At 48.7% G+C, this 16,293-nt stretch overlaps 1 protein-coding gene and 1 long non-coding RNA gene across 2 annotated transcripts in view; one reads left to right on the top strand and one right to left on the bottom strand.

Annotated features, from left to right (window-relative positions):
- Positions 1 to 16,293, bottom strand: part of CPVL (carboxypeptidase vitellogenic like) — a 116,437-nt gene that overhangs the window by 59,710 nt on the left and 40,434 nt on the right. The window contains exons 6-8 of the mRNA XM_075922149.2: positions 7,141 to 7,199; positions 6,083 to 6,159; positions 1,741 to 1,807 (exon numbers count right to left, since the gene is read on the bottom strand). Of these exons, the coding sequence (XP_075778264.1) occupies positions 1,741 to 1,807; positions 6,083 to 6,159; positions 7,141 to 7,199 (203 nt within the window). The remainder of the gene's footprint in view (positions 1 to 1,740; positions 1,808 to 6,082; positions 6,160 to 7,140; positions 7,200 to 16,293) is intronic.
- On the top strand, positions 5,030 to 10,123 carry LOC142827310 (uncharacterized). Its single transcript, XR_016348949.1, has 3 exons — positions 5,030 to 5,413; positions 7,513 to 7,801; positions 8,808 to 10,123. It is a non-coding gene; the product is annotated as an uncharacterized LOC142827310 (long non-coding RNA).

The raw sequence follows: 16,293 nt of genomic DNA, 5'->3' as shown, positions 1-16,293 counted from the left end.
AGTTCGGATTAGGCTTCCTAATCCGAACTAGCTGTACTCCTCATTCCACGAAGCCTAATCCGAACTAGCTACTCCGTGCCGCGTGTAGCCGCGCGGCACGGGGTTCGAACTAGCCGGCATTTAAAAATGGCGCCGGCTGGCTTCATGCAATTGAAGCCCGGGAAATTCAAATTCCGGGCTTCATTTGCAATTGCGGATGACTACATTACCCCCGCTAGTTCGAACTAGTGGGGTAGTGTAGACATACCCTGAGTGCTGCACCGGCAACTCATCACATGCTATGCCTGTTCATGCCTTCAAATACACACTATTGGTTCATACTTGCTTCTTTGTTAACAGACTGACAGAAATGTCCATTTGAGTTCCACAGCAATAAAACCTGCTGTTCTTTAGTTTTTGCCTAATTTTGAAGTTACAGTACAAGACCAAAAAAAAAAAAAAAGCCAGAGGTCACATTTGGTCTTCTGGCTACACTTTAAACAACTCAGCTAGCACATAATGGTACCAGACTGCATAGGGACTCAGGATAATACTTCCTCCTACACATTTCTCTGATAAAGTAAGTTTTTACTAATTACTCCTATCATGCAGTGCAGAGCCCAGACAGCTAAAGGGAGTGATCTCACGCTCTAGCTTTCTGGCTCATGCATTTGAATTGTTAGCTACATACCAATTACTGTTTCTGTTGGTTAGGCACAAACCAAAGGAAGCGAGCAAGTCTTTTAGCTCCCTTGTGGAGTATGTAGGGTTGAAAATTAGGAAAGTCATATTTGTATTTGTGGATTAAGTCTATAATAAAGTCCTTACAGGAAATTAAACATGGACCCCCCCCCCCCCCCCCCCCCATGTCATTTTCAAAGTTGTTTTTGCTGCATTTTAAAATTTTACATTAGATTGTCAAAAAGAATCATCTGAAATTAAAGTTCACTAGATACTTCCATTAAGATTGAAACTTATCTCAATGGAGCAATTAAAAGTTCCTGCTGCAAAAATAGGAAACTAAATTTAGAGGCTGAAAGTGCTACAAAGTTTGCCATTAAACTTCCATGGAATTAACGCAAAAATGAGTTCTAGGAAAAAGCTACAGTCAGAAAGATCAGATCTTTGTAGGATCCTAAGCTTACTATCATAAACCCAGTGTGCATCAAAACAATAAACCAAAGCTTTTCCATCCAAAAGTTAGCTACATTATGCTTTGGGAAAACAGGCTGATGACCTGTTTCCATATACTGTACTTCCAAGACAAAGACCACATTAACAGACTGCTTTTCAACACAGTGCTTGGAAAAAAAATACACATAATTAAAAAAAAGATGTACATGACTACTGTTCCCTGGATGCACACAAATGAGAGATCTACATCTTTTTATAGTTGATCTCATCCTGAAGCAATAAGAATAGAAAGTGAAGAGTGTACACACTTAAGAGTGAAATATGTCAGTATAAAAATTAAGAAACAGATATTGGTATATCTAAAGAATTACAGTATATTTCAAATATTTTGTAGTTGCTAAGAAAAAATACAAGCTTTACATGAGAAAGAGTGACTGCTCCTACTTTGCTCTACTATCCTGAGAAGAGTCAATGTTTTCTTTCCACCTTCACATCATTCTGCTCACTGGCTTCTACTCTGTTGTCACTGAGCATAGTCAGAGCAATGACGATTTATTTTTTATGCTCACAGAGAATTATTAAGACAGTTTTCTTGAAAGTAAAAAATAAAAAGGTTAACTGACTCACTTCTCCTGTAGCATAGAAGTCATTTTTCTGATAGTCTGGAAAGAGCTGGAAAAACTGGATGAGCGCACTGAAACATAAATAAAAGTATAAATCAGGATTACACAGAAATTAATCTCACTCCAATTAAGCAATATATGTTAAAGTAGATTTACTCTATATACACAGCAGAATCCCATGTAAAGTTTTATAAGATGTTTGTCAGGATTAATACTCTCCATTAGAAAACTCATATCCCTAGGGTCTATGACATTTAAAAAAAAAAAAACCCTACTTTTCCTATAATGAGTGTGTGAAATATCCTGCTCTGGACTGAGCAATCTTTTGCCCCAGTGTTCACAAATTTTCTGGAAAAAGCAGCAGAATTAAAGATCACAGGCCACAGCATTTTTAAATTGATGAGTAAAGAGCAAAAGTTTTTGAAGCAGCATATTTAGAGTTTCAAGTATCATTTGAAAAGTTTAACTAACTTTTGTTTTCCCTCAGTCTCAGTGGAACTCCTTTTTTAACAGTTTCAACTAATGAAGCTATAACAGTCCTGTAGAAGGAAACAAAGAAGTCCTTCAAAGAAGGCAGAGAGATGAAATTGCAACTACCTTTGACTTATGACCATGCTAAGAAGGGTGCTGTCTTGGCATAGTAAGTATGCTTATTAAGTTTGCAGATGATACCAAGCTGGGAGGGGTTGCGACTGCTCTCGAGGATAGGGTCATAATTCAAAATGATCTGGACAAATTGGAGAAATGGTCTGAGGTAAACAGGATGAAGTTTAATAAAGACAAATGCAAAGTGCTCCACTTAAGAAGGAAAAATCAGTTTCACACATACAGAATGGGAAGCAACTGTCTAGGAAGTAGCACTGCAGAAAGGGATCTAGGGGTTATAGTGGACCACAAGCTGAATATGAGTCAGCAGTATTATGCCGTTGCTAAAAAAGCAAACATGATTCTGGGATGCATTAACAGTAGTGTTGTGAGCAAGACATGAGAAGTCATTCTTCCGCTCTACTCTGCACTGGTTAGGCCTTAGTTGGAATATTGTGTCCAGTTCTGGGCACCGCATTTCAAGAAGGATGTGGAGAAATTGGAGAGGGTCCAGAGAAGAGCAAGAAGAATTGTTAAATGTCTAGAGAACATGACCTATGAGGGAAGACTGAAGGAACTGGGTTTGTTTAGTTTAGAAAAGAGAAGATTGAGGGGGGACATGATAGCAGTTTTCAGGTATCTAAAAGTGTGTCATAAGGAGGAGGGAGAAAACTTGTTCATCTTGGCCTCTGAGGATAGAACAAGAAGCAATGGGCTTAAACTGCAGCAAGGGAGGTTTAGGTTGGACATTAGGAAAAAGTTCCTAACTGTCAGGGTGGTCAAACACTGGAATAAATTGCCCAAGGAGGTTGTGGAATCCCCATCTCTGGAGATATTTAAGAGTAGGTTAGATAAATGTCTATCAGGGATGGTCTAGACAGTATTTGGTCCTGCCATGGGGGCAGGAGACTGGACTTGATGACCTCTCAAGGTCCCTTGCAGTCCTAGTATTCTATGATTCTTTCTGAAGCGGTGTCACAGAATAACCTACAGACACCACTGTGACAATAACTGGGCAACCAACACTTAGGAGCTGTGTCTACATTGGCACCCCTTTCCGGAAAAGGGATGCTAATGAGACACTTCAGAATAGCAAATTCCGCGGGGGATTTAAATATCCCCCGCGGCATTTGCATGAACATGGCTGCCGTTTTTTTCCGGCTCGGGGTTTTGCCGGAGAAAAGCGCCAGTCTAGACTGGATCTTGCAGAAAATAAGCCCTTTTCCGGAAGATCCCTTATTCCTACTTTCAAGGAAAAGGGCTTATTTTCCGCAAGATCCCGTCTAGACTGGCGCTTTTCTCCGGCAAAACCCCGAGCTGGAAAAAAGCGGCAGCCATGTTCATGCAAATGCCACGGGGGATATTTAAATCCCCCACGGAATTTGCAATTCCGAAGTGTCTCATTAGCATCTCTTTTCCGGAAAAGGGTGCCAATGTAGACAGCCTGAAGGTACAAGGGTCCATTACTAAGTTTATAAGATTGAAAGAATTTACCAACGCACTAGGCAACCACAAGCAGCATGGCTGGCAACCACTGGGGGCCCCAGAGCAAGGTGTGTGTGCGGAGGGGGGGGATGTGGCAGCTCCGTGCCACAGGAAGGGGCCTTAGTTAGAAGGGGTGGCGGTGAGGTGCCACAGTGCTGGGCCTCTCCCCAGCCCTCAGAGCTGTGCAGAACAGTGCTCTAGTGGTGATTCAAAGGGGTCTATGGCTCCAGCTCCTGTACTACAGCAGTGGCAGTGGCCAGAGCTCCGGTCCCCTTTGAATCGCTGGGCCACAGGGCAGCTTCTCCCTTTATTCCCCCTGTCAGCAGGTCTGAACACCGGAAAATACATTTAAAAAAATAAATAAATAAAAGGTTGAGATTTCACAGGCAGCTAAAAATCCTGACCATTTCTGCTCAGTTTCCTGTAACTAGACCCAAATTTCTTATGAAGCTTTTTAGACTTGCTTTCTTTCTCTCGCCTCTGACTTGCAGGAAAGGGGGGTGGGATGCATGAAAAATGAGAACCCTATAAAAGGGACAGCTGAAATCAGTTTTCTACACTACCCTTTGATTAGCTATTCTTCAGCTTGGAGAGCCTGAAGCTAAAAGAACTAAAAACAGCTATAAACAATGAATGCTTTGAATTAGCTTTTCTTTATATATGTTATGCAAAAGGAGATGTGTCACATGCCTTCAGTAAATAGCCACATAGAAGGTCGGCTGGCATTTGTAACAAAATCTTAGAGAAAAATCTCTAACAAAAAGCAGTTCCAAAATTTAAGACATTACTTCTTGAATTCCATATTAAAGCCAAGATGTCTGCCAGCTAAACCAGTAAACTATTTACTATGGGAGTAACACAAACAAAAAGGTAAGTCTGAACATATGGTGCTTCAGAGGAGAAGACAGACAGCAGAGGCTCCATCATGCCAGGTACTTAGCACGCTGGCCCAACTGAGCAGAGCACTTTAGCATGGAACAGCAAAGCCCTATGCTTAAGTGCTTAGCATCCTCTAGGACTGTGGTGTCCAACACACTAGCCACTAGCCACATGTGGCTATTTGGCCGGTTGAGTGTGGCTAGGTCGCTGTAGCAATAGCCACTATAACCATGTAACCATGATTCTAAGATCAAATTCTAATGTTTAGGAATACGGACATGCATCCCTCAACAGATTTTGTGATAAAGTAAATATTCTTAGTATAAAGATATTCAGTGGAGCATTCTGCCCTTCTAAAGATTCTGTTCTGCAAAAGGACCAGTGGAAGGAGAGAATTGAACTTTTACTTTGTTTTTTTCCCAAATCTCACAAACAAGCAACAAAAACCTCTCAGCAATAGGGGCAGGCCACCCATTTTGAATAAGTTATTAAGATTCTCAAGTCCTATTCCAGCAATAAACCTATGCAAACAGATCCCCATGTTCGTAAAACTTCACTGGAGTTTCCTGCTGCAGCTCTCAATGCCAGATCTCAACCTAAATCTTGATTTACCAGTACTTTGATCGCTTTAGAGATATGTACTGGCTGAGGAACCTCTGGCAAAAGTTTGCTAAGGAAGGGCTGGGAACCACGAGGAAAAGAGGCTGCCTAAAAAGAGGACGTTTCAGGTAGGAGATTTATTTGTTTTATTTTTTCAGACTGACACTTAGAAACCAGCAAGAGGAGAAAATGGCCATTAAAAAGCATTAACCGAAATCAAGGAAACATTTAACCAAAAGTGTCTATAGAAAGTACAGAGAACAAAGGAATGGAGCAAGGCATGAAGGACAGACAGACTTTCTGGAAAGCTCAAGAAATTCTGCTATGGTCCCGGTTTCCTATATCCAAACATTAAAGGTTCAGCACAAGATACAAAAGCACACTGAAGCTGGCAATTTTCCTCATTGTTTTGAGTCCCCATCTATCCCCCTCTACTAATGTCTCCTTAAATGTTTAGTATTTTAATTTTGTTCAACATACTGGTTACTGAAACAAATAACTAGGGGCACTTAAAAGTTCATTCCTGCCCTAGAGAGTTTATGGAATTCAGCAATATTCACCATATGTGCTGCAAATCTCTCTAGAACTAGAATGAACTATAAGTGTATCCACTACATATAATCCTAATGTTATGCAAAAATTCTTAGTAATAAAACAAATACAATTATTTTCCGTAAATATTAATTAAAATGTTTTTAGAAGCTGGCCAGAAGAGGTCAGCAGTGCTAGCTTTCGGGAAACAGAGATGGACAGGAATGAACATAAAGAAAGAAATGGAGTAAGGTGGCACAATTTACCTGTATAAATCTCTTCCTACATCATCTTGGTTTACTGCATATCCCGTATCATCGGTAAAACTAAAGCCAGTGCCAACCTGAAAATGAAACAAAAACTCATGAGATACGAGAACAAAATTGCTTCTAGCTCCTTAATGCTTTATATTTGGGGGAGGAGGGGCGCGGGGAGGAGGAAACTATGTGGCAAAATAATATTGAATTGAGTGAGAAACCATATACTTTACCCAAAAAATGTAATTTAGGTTAAAACTAATGATGGCATTTAAAAAGTTAAAAACTTTATTTCTGTACTCAAGACAGACTTATTCTCTGTTCTGTTTTCAGAGCAGGTCATCTCACCAAATGGTGCAAAACAAACCCTAACTTTCATCTTGGCAAATAAGAAAAAGTGGCAATATATTCTTGATCCTTTTCTAAAATTCCAAAAATACTTTTAACTATACTTTGTTAGTAATTTGTAAATCACAGTTCATACCTATCACACTGTAGCATGAAGAGTCTTCCAGTATCACATAAAGTGATGCAACTAACATTTGTCAAATTCTCCTACATGTTTAAAAAATAGATTACCACAAAAAAGTTTCAGAATGGAGCTTGAAAGTAGAATTATCAAGACAACTTTTTAAAGGTATACATTTCTCTCACCTGTCCCTTTACAACAGAGGTGGGGAACCTTTTTTGAGTTGGGTGCCACTGACCCACACACACAAAAAAAAAATCAGTCCGGAAGCCCCATACCACACTTGTGAGAAGCGAAAAAAAACCCAAAACTCTCACTGATGTGGCCCCTGACTGAGAAGGAGAAAGACACTCCCCACATTCCCCTCACGCACCAGAGCCTGGGGCTCCCAGGCTAGTAGATTCTTTGTGCTCCAGCCTCACGGTAGAGCAGCGGGGGGGCTAGAGCACCAATGCTGGGGTGGCCCTGAACCTAAGGGGACCAGATCCAGGCAAGCTGGGGATCACATCCAGCCCCAGGGCCTGAGGTTCCCCACCCCTGCTTTACAATATAAAATAGACAGTACACCTATGCATACACTTTCATATTATGTACTTACTGGATTGTCAATGTAAAGCATGGAAAATTTAGATGTCCAAGGAAACTTCCGTTTATACACTATTAACAGAAAAGGCATTCCTGTCAGTCATTACCACTTAAGTTATGTAATCAAAGGATTATGCTACAAAACGTACTAGCAAGTAGCAATATACAAATTCTCATTACTCATTCCCATCGCAGAAAAAGACAGACATGTTCCTATAGCTTATTTCAATGGTTCAGGTTGGAAACAAACATCATACTTAATATTAATATGCTGGTGAGAAAATTAAGCCAAGTACTGTATTTTGCGAATATATTCCAGGTGGGGCTAGTAGCATCACCCATTAAGCTTGTACGGCAGTTCCTCATTATAAGTCCCTATTTTCAGTTTGTGACAGGGTGTGTCAACCCCACACTGTAGCTGACAAGAGTGACCTTGGTCCAGCTGGCTGAGAAGGCTCCACCTCTACAGCCCTGCTGGGCATGTTCCCACTGGAGGCTGACTACAAAAGTTTCTGGGAGCAGCTCAGTCAGGGCTGACTGCTGAAGGGGAAGGAGGCGCTGAAGGAGCTCCTGGGGAGGAAGCGCAGCCAGACCAAACAGAAACAGCCTGGCTGAGAGGTGCTACCTGAGGAGCTGCAGAACCAGAGTGAGACGACGAGGAAGACATCTACCAGGTACCGGCGGGAAGCAGCCCAGAGCAAGGAACTGGTCCCTGAGCTCTGTGTGTTGTGGCAGGATTCCCTGCTGAGAAAGCAGTGGACCGAGCCACTGCCAACAGGGCCCTGGGTTGGGACCCAGACCTGGGTTGTCTTACCCCCTCCATAGATACCCCCTTGTGGGAGAGTTTTCCCTGCAAATGGACTTAGGCTGTTGGGCCGTATTATTCTGGATATAAGGAACTTACACATGAACTTAGCCCATTGGGCTGTACTACCCTGAGTAACAGGAACGTGCATATGGATTTGGGCCACTGGGCTGTATTACCCTGAGTATAAGGGATGCGCATAGGGACTTAGACTGTTGGGCCGTATCACCCTGAGTGGCAGAGACCTGCATATGGACTGGGGTCATTGGGCCACAATACCCTGAGAAAAATGCCAAGGGTATAGATTGAGGCTGTCTAGCCACCCTGTGACTTGGTGACGATCAAGGCACTCCATCAAAGGAAATTAGGCTTGAGGGATCTCCAAGGGTTGGTCACCCCTCACCACAGTTGCTTAGAACTTTGCCAGAATAACCATTCTGGCTGATATTTCCTTGCTCTGTCTGCCTCAGGTTGATGATAGAAAAGATAGACCAATTTTTTGAACCTATTGTTTCAGACAAAACCGATTCAGTTGTTTCCAAGGAAAGGCCTAGGGAAAATACGTTGTATTGTCCACGTTGAAAATTTCTAGCAACTTAATATTTGACCAGCTCTAGCACCGTATATTTTAGAGCAGGGGACTTGAAATCTGGCAGGAATTGGCAAGTATGTCAGGGATGTGGCTTTTGTCACCTCTGTTACAAAAATCCCACAGCTCCCAACACATGCTCAGTAGACTTTAGCAACTAAGACCTGCTCAAAGCTCTCAGCTCCTAGAGTTGACCAGACTACACATGCTACATTCCCTCAGAGCAACTAAGCATGCTCCAGCACAGGGATATGGGGTTAAGCTGGACTTTTTTTTTTTTTAATAGCTGTTCTGGGTCAAGCAGTGGAACTGAGAGCATGGAGCCTGTCTCTCCTCTGTTCTAAGTGAACTCCCTGATGATACCCAAGCAGCAAGGAGATGGCACTAGTGAAATCTCATTTTGGAGGAGGCAAAAACCAGAGCAAGAGAAGAAAAAGGCAAAGACTGGGACAAGGAGTCTGGTAAGATTGGGACAGGTGAGAGAAACTGAGGGCCAAGCACAGTCTTGCACTGGGGGTTAGGGGCAAAGGAGGAAGAAGTTGGGAGCCAGTTGGCTTAGGAATAGGAGACAGATTGTACAAGTTACTGAAGTGTGGCAGGGAGAAATAAGACAGGCTAGGCAAATAGCCTGAGACAAGAAGCCAGGAAGAGGAAGGGGCGGGGGAGACTTAGCTAAGGAGCTGGGGAGGAAGAAAGGGAGATTAGATGAGGACCCCAGGGAAGGAGACTAGAGGCATGTCTACAGTACTATATTAGATTAATTTACAGCCACTATAGTAATTACTGAGCTAGTACACTCCTCCTGTTGGTGGTGTGTGTCCTCACCAGGAGCATTTCTACCAACTGAAGAAGGGCAGTGTGGAGGGTTGAGTCCGAAGGCTAGACTCTCTGAGCAAGGAGCCTACAGACAGCAGCCTAGTTGGGGTTAGGAAAGCCAAGGGGAAGATGTGCTCTCACTAAATAACTTTCATGTCAATTTCACAGCTCCAGCATGGAGGGCAGAGGCAAAGGCAGCAGCAGAGGTGGCAGCTGGCTCCCCAGGAGTGGGGTAGGAGCCTGGGAGTAACCATGAATATTAACCAATAAGTGCAGGGCATGCTTATCAGTTAACTGTTTACACATTTATACTTCCACATCCCTAATAATAATAATAATGACATTCCAAATTTTTGAATATTAAAGTAACCTACTTTTTTTTAAGTTTCATTTGCTTTTGCCCAAGGAGGGGTGTGACGGGGTGAGGCAACCCTGCACTAAGGGTGACCCCCCAACGAGGCAGAGAGAAGCGGCGCAGCTTTTCCTGCTGCTGCCGAGGATGCGGTCAGCGGGGCAGCTAGGACGCGCCACTCAGCAGGCGGCCCTGAACACCACTGGGGGGTGACGGGGTGAGGCAACCCCGCACAGAGGGTGTGTCCCCCAGCGAGGCAGGGAGAAGTGGTGCGGCTTTTCTCGCAGCCGCCGAAGATGCGGTCGGCGGGGCAGCCGGGACGCGCCACTCGGCAGGCGGCTTAACCGACGCAGCCCCGAGCACCACGGGGGAAGTGCCCCCCGTGCTGGGAGAGACGGGGGCAACAGGAGAGGAACGCCATCCTGCCAGCCTCAGAGCGGGCGGCCCTGCAGATGCCCCTGGGCAGCCCTATTCCCCACTGATGCCGATGGCAAGGAGGATGCCGGGGGTGAGTGACGACAGCTGGGGAGGACAGGGTGGAGCCGCGGGCGAACGCAGGTGCAGGCGTTCTGGAGGGGAGGGGGCGGCACCCTCCCCAGGTATAAAAACCGCAGAGTCAGGAGGGGAAGGGGAGGCGAGGAGGAGGAGTAGGACGCCGGATGAAGGGATGAGAGGCACAAGGAAACAGCGGGACAAGCCGACTGGTGAGCGGACGAGCGAGGGCGTGAGGAAGCAGCCCAGGGCAGGTGCATACTCGAGCCCGTGGGCTGATGTGTTGAGGCTCTGTGCCCCATCAGCCAGGTTGGGGGAGAGAGGTTAGTCATCCCCGCCTTGGGGCCCTGGGATGGGGTCTGGAGAGAGGGTGGGCCCGGACCCCCCTCATCTCCTCGCTCGAGGGATCGTCTGGGCGACCAAAGGGAGGGTTGACCAGACACCATTTAATGAAGACCGGGAGTGACTGAGACAGTGAACGGGGCGGCGGGACTGCCCAGGACGGGGTGAGCCCCTGTACCCCGTAACACCTGGTGGAGAATGTGGGTACTGGCCCCCGAGTGGAAGGGGGGGGGGCGCTAGAAGAGCCGGGGTGGCTCTAGAGTAAGGATAAGGGTGGAGGTTTGTGTTTTTAAGGGGACCGCCAAATGGAGCCGGCAAAGGTGTTGGAATGGGTGATGGAGAACCAGCGTCAGCAGCAGCACCAGCTGACTCAGATCGTGCAACAGCTGGCGTTGCAGTTCCAAGAGCAACAGTGGCAGCTGGTTAGAGAGCTCACAGAACATCAACAGGTGGTGGAGGCCCAACGAGGGAGAAGGGAAGCCCCCTTGCCAGAGGAGGAAGGCGCAGCTGGCGGGGCCCAGTTGCCCATTCGATTAGCAAAGTTGGGCCCAGAGGATGACGTGGAGGCCTTCTTCGTGACGTTTGAAAGGGTGGCCACCGCAGCAAGATGGCCGGAAGAACACTTGTCAGGGCCCACCCAGATGGCGTACCGGGGGTTACCCGCGAGGGATGCGTTCCACTACTATAAAGTGAAGGAGGCCATATTAGATCAGGTAGGGATAACTCCTGAAACGTACCGGCAGCGTTTCCGGTAAGAACGATACCGATCAGGAGACTGGCCCCGTGTGGTGGCCCACCGCCAAAAGGAGTCCGGGATGCAGTGGCTGGAACCTGAACCCAAGACGGGAATGCAGGTGGCTGAGATAGTCATTTTGGAACAATTTATACAGATATTACCTGGGGAAGGACAGAGGTGGGTTCGACGGCACCACCCCTCAACCCTAGCGGAGGCTGTAACCTTGATGGAGGATTTCATGGCCGTGGAAGGGACAGAGGAGCGCGGGAAGACTCCGGGAAGTGGTCAGCCGGGCAGGACACCAGTCGTGAGTAAGGGCCCTGCCGGGCGGGGAGAGCAGAGGCAGCCAGCAGTGCCGGGGTCAGCATGGGGGCAAAGATTAGCACCCGTGTGGCGAAACCCGGTAGAGGAACCCAAGGGTGAGAGGGGGGGGCCTGCTAACGAGAAAGACAGCGGACGGAAGGTTGGGCCACCTAGTAAGCTGGTACGTTTCCAATGAGGGCAGGAGGGCCACTTCCACCGGGAGTGCCCCCTAATGGACTGTACGTTTGGGACAGTGATGACCTCAGAAGCCCAGGACTGCAAAAACCTTCCGAGTAAAGTAATGGCGAGGATAAAGGTGGGGGGGCCGCGTCGTGGAAGCACTGGTGGACTCCGGCTGTGGACAAACAATGGTGTGGGCCAACTTGGTCGAAGGGGGAGCGGCTACCGGAGGGCCCATTTGGATGCAGTGTGTCCACAGGGACATCCGCCCTTACCTGACGGCCTGGGTACGGATAGAAGACGGACGGTATACGGAGACGTGGTGGGTGGCGTTAGCCCCAAACCTGGCATACCCAGCGCTATTAGAATATGACTGGCCGGGTCTGAGCCCCCTGCTACGACAATGGGGGCAGTCAGCGACGCCACCAGAGAACAACCCCGGGGAAGAGGTACCAGAGGTGACATAGGTAGAAGAAGCCCAAGCCCCGGTTATCGGGCGAACAACGGAAGGGTCCAATCCGACTGACACCGGAGAAGACGCTCAGCCGGTTAACCTGGATGTAGACGAAGGCGACTTCATCCAGCTTCAGCGTGAGAACCCATCGCTCCAACGAGCCTGGGAACAAGCCGCAACTCCAGACGCAGGAGACGGGACTCAAGAGATCTACGTCCAAAGCCCCCGATTTGAGGTACGAGGGGACCCAGGAAAGGGAGGGACGCGAGACGGTACGCCAGTTGTTAGTCCCCACCCGGTACAGGTGGCGGGTGTTGGAGTTGGCGCATGCCCACCCATGGGCCGGGCACCTGGGGCAGGAAACGACCCAGCAGCACGTACTGCAAAGGTTCTTCTGGCCGGGGGTGTACCGGGCTGTTCGGGACTTTTGTGATTTGTGCCCCCAGTGCCAGCAGACGGCCCCAGCGGGGGTCCCGAGGGCCCCGCTTGTCCCACTCCCAGTAGTCGGGGTCCCTTTCAAGCGGGTGGCTTTCGACCTGGTAGGGCCGGTAGAAAAGTCGGGCCGGGGGCACCAATTTATATTGGTCTTAATAGACTATGCAAACCGATACCCCGAGGCAGTCCCGTTGCGGTCCACCACGGCCTCCGTGATCGCGGGAGAACTGATCTTTGCAAGGGTAGGGCCCCCTCGGGAGGTATTAACGGAACAAGGCCCGAATGTAACATCCCGGATAATGAGCGAACACTGCCGGATGTTGCGAATTAAAACACTACACACCTCCGTGTATCACCCCCAAACTGACGGCCTAGTAGAATGATTTAACAAGACGCTCAAATCTATGCTAAGGCGGTTCATACATGACGATCCCCAAGATTGGGATAAGATGTTGCCAGCCCTGTTGTTCGCCATCAGGGAAGTGCCCCAGGCTTCCTCGGGGTACTCCCCGTTTGAATTGTTGTACGGGCGGCAACCACGGGGAATATTAGACCTGTTGAAAGAAAACTGGGAGGAATAAGAGTCGAGGGCCCGGGGGACAGTCCAGTATGTGCTGCACCTCCGCGAAAGGTTGTGGGCCCTGGGGGAATTAGCAAAAAGCAATTTAGAAAAGGCCCAGGAACACCAGGAAAGCCGATACAACCAGGAGGCCCGATTGAGGGAGTTCGCACTGGGGGACCGGGTCCTGTTGCTATTACCAGACCGGGACTCTAAGTTGATGGTGAAGTGGCAAGGCCCATTCTAGATCCTAAGGAGGGTCGGGAAGGTGGACTATGAGATAAGATTACAGGGAAGAAAGAAGGACACTCAGATATATCATGTGAACCTACTAAAGAGGTGGAAACCCCAAGAAGCACTCTTTATTGATCCCCGGCCCCCCAAGTTAGACCTCAGCCTTGGTGTGAGACGGAGAAGGAGCCCTGGATAGAAGAGGAGCTGACGCCCACACAAAGGAAAAAGATGGAACAGTTGCTACAGACGTTTCCACACGTACTGACGAGCCGACCAGGTAAGACCACTCTCGCTAACCACGAGATAGACACTGAACCCGGGAAGAGTCCGTAACCCCCTCAGGCCATTACCATGGAAGTTGTGGGATCCCGAAAACAGGAGTTACAGATGATGTTACAGTGGGGGGTAGTGGAAGAGTCGCATAGTGACTGACGGAGCCCAATAGTGTTGGTTCCAAAAGCAGACAAGACACTACAGTTCTGTATAGACTTCCGTGGAGTGAATGCTATCTCATGCTTCGATGCCTACCCCATGCCTCGGGTGGACGTGTTGCTCGAACGAATTGGAGAAGCCCAATACCTCTCCATGACTGACCTCACGGAAGGCTATTGGCAAATCCCCCGGCCCCCGAAGCCAGAGAGAAGACCGCCTTCGCAACCCCCTTTGGGCTATACCAATTTGTGACTATGCCATTCGGGCTCCATGGCGCAGCTGCGACATTCCAGCGACTCATGGATCAAATACTGCGGAAGCACCAGACCTACGCTGTTGCATATATAGACGACATCGTCATCTTTAGCACAACCTGGAGTCAACATCTGAAGCATGTGAGGGCCATACTCGAGACACTGGCGGAGACCGGTTTGACAGCAAATCCAAAGAAATGCAGGTTTGGACGCCGGGAAGTGTCATACCTAGGCTATACCGTGGGGGGAGGACGTCTGAAGCCCTTAGTAGACAAGGTGAGTGCGGTGCAGGACTGTCCTTTACCGGTAACCAAGAGACAGGTACATCAGTTTCTGGAGTTAGCAGGGTACTATAAACGGTTCATAGCCGACTTTGCTACCCTAGCGGCGCCGTTGACGGACATGACACGAAATAGCCAACCCCAAAAAGTGTGCTGGACCAAGAGGGGCAGGAAAGGCGTTTGACACCATCAAATGGCGCCTCGTGTCCGCCCCCATATTGCGAAAACCAGACTTCTTGAAACCGTTTATCCTGCAAACGGATGCCTCGGAGGTGGGGTTAGGAGCAGTACTAGTGCAGGAAGTGGAAGGGGAGGAACATCCAATATTATATATGAGTCGCAAACTGTTCGACTGGGAGAAACACTATTAGACTATTGAAAAAGAGGCCCTGGCAGTCAAGTGGGCCATTGAGGCTTTACGTTATTATCTTCTAGGAGACTGGTTCCTACTAATCACAGACCACGCACCATTGAAGTGGATCCAGTCGATGAAAGAGACAAATGCACGAATAACGCGGTGGTATTTAGCTCTCCAACCGTACTGTTTCCAGGTGATACACCGCTCAGGAGTGATGCACCAGAACGCAGACTTCCTATCGTGAAGCGTGGAGGGGACAGAGGGGCAAAAGAATCCCCGGAACTCAACTTAGAGGGGGAGGTGTGTGACGGGGTAAGGCAACCCCGCACTAAGGGTGCCCCCCCCAACGAGGCAGAGAGAAGCGGCGCGGCTTTTCCTGCCGCTGCTGAGGACGCGGTCGGCGGGGCAGCTGGGACGCGCCGCTCGGCAGGCGGCTTAGCCGGCGCGGCCCCGAACACCACGGGGGGTGACAGGGTGAGGCAACCCCACACAGAGGGTGTGTCCCCCAGCGAGGCAGGGAGAAGCGGTGCGGCTTTTCTCGCCGCCGCCGAAGATGCGGTCAGCGGGGCAGCCGGGATGCGCCACTCGGCAGGCGGCTTAACTGACATAGCCCCGAGCACCACGGGGGAAGTGCCCCCGTGCTGGGAGAGACGGGGGCAACAGGAGAGGAACGCCACCCCGCCAGCCTCAGAGCGGGCGGCCCCACAGATGCCCCCGGGCAGCCCTATTCCCCACTGATGCTGGCGGCAAGGAGAATGCCAGGGGTGAGTGACGACAGCTGGGGAGGAGAGGGTGGGGCCGCGGGCGAATGCAGGTGCAGGTGTTCTGGAGGGGAGGGGGCGGCACCCTCCCCAGGTATAAAAACCGCAGAGTCAGGAGAGGAAGGGGAGGCGAGGAGGAGGAGTAGGACGCCGGATGAAGGGACTGAGAAGCACAAGGAAACAAGCCGACTGGTGAGCGAACGAGCGAGGGAGTGAGGTTAGTCATCCCCACCTTGGGGCCCTGGGATGGGGTCTGGAGAGAGGGTGGGCCCGGACCCCCCTCACCTTCTCGCTCGAGGGATCGTCTGGGTGACCAAAGGGAGGGTTGACTAGACACCGTTTAATGAAGACCTGGACACCGTTTAATGACCGAGACAGTGAACGGGGCGGCGGGACTGCCCGGGATGGGGTGAGCCCCTGTACCCCGTAACAAGGGGAATCAAGGAAGTACTGCAAAAAGGTATGCTCTTAATCCAGTCAAAACGAGTCTGATCTCGTGACATTCAAATAGATTTCTAAAGCATACAGATCTTTAGCACTCTCTGTCCCTTATCCAGCAAAATATACACTTAGCTCCACTGGCTTCCACAAGATTATGTACGTGTGCTGTTTGACCAGGGCCAATCTGAACCAGCGTTTTTGAGACTTAACCATTTTCTACTACCCCCTACCTCCCCAAAAAGTGAACACTCACTTTACTTTTGTACATTCAGGAGTTAATGCAATGCCTCACATATCATGCTGAAATCTAAGCCCATTCCTTAAAAAATAAGGGGGAGGAGT

This window comes from Pelodiscus sinensis, chromosome 2, assembly GCF_052426305.1.
Source record: "Pelodiscus sinensis isolate ZL-2025 chromosome 2, ASM5242630v1, whole genome shotgun sequence".
Classification (NCBI taxonomy): domain Eukaryota; kingdom Metazoa; phylum Chordata; order Testudines; family Trionychidae; genus Pelodiscus; species Pelodiscus sinensis.
This window is presented reverse-complemented; position numbering and strand designations above follow the sequence as displayed.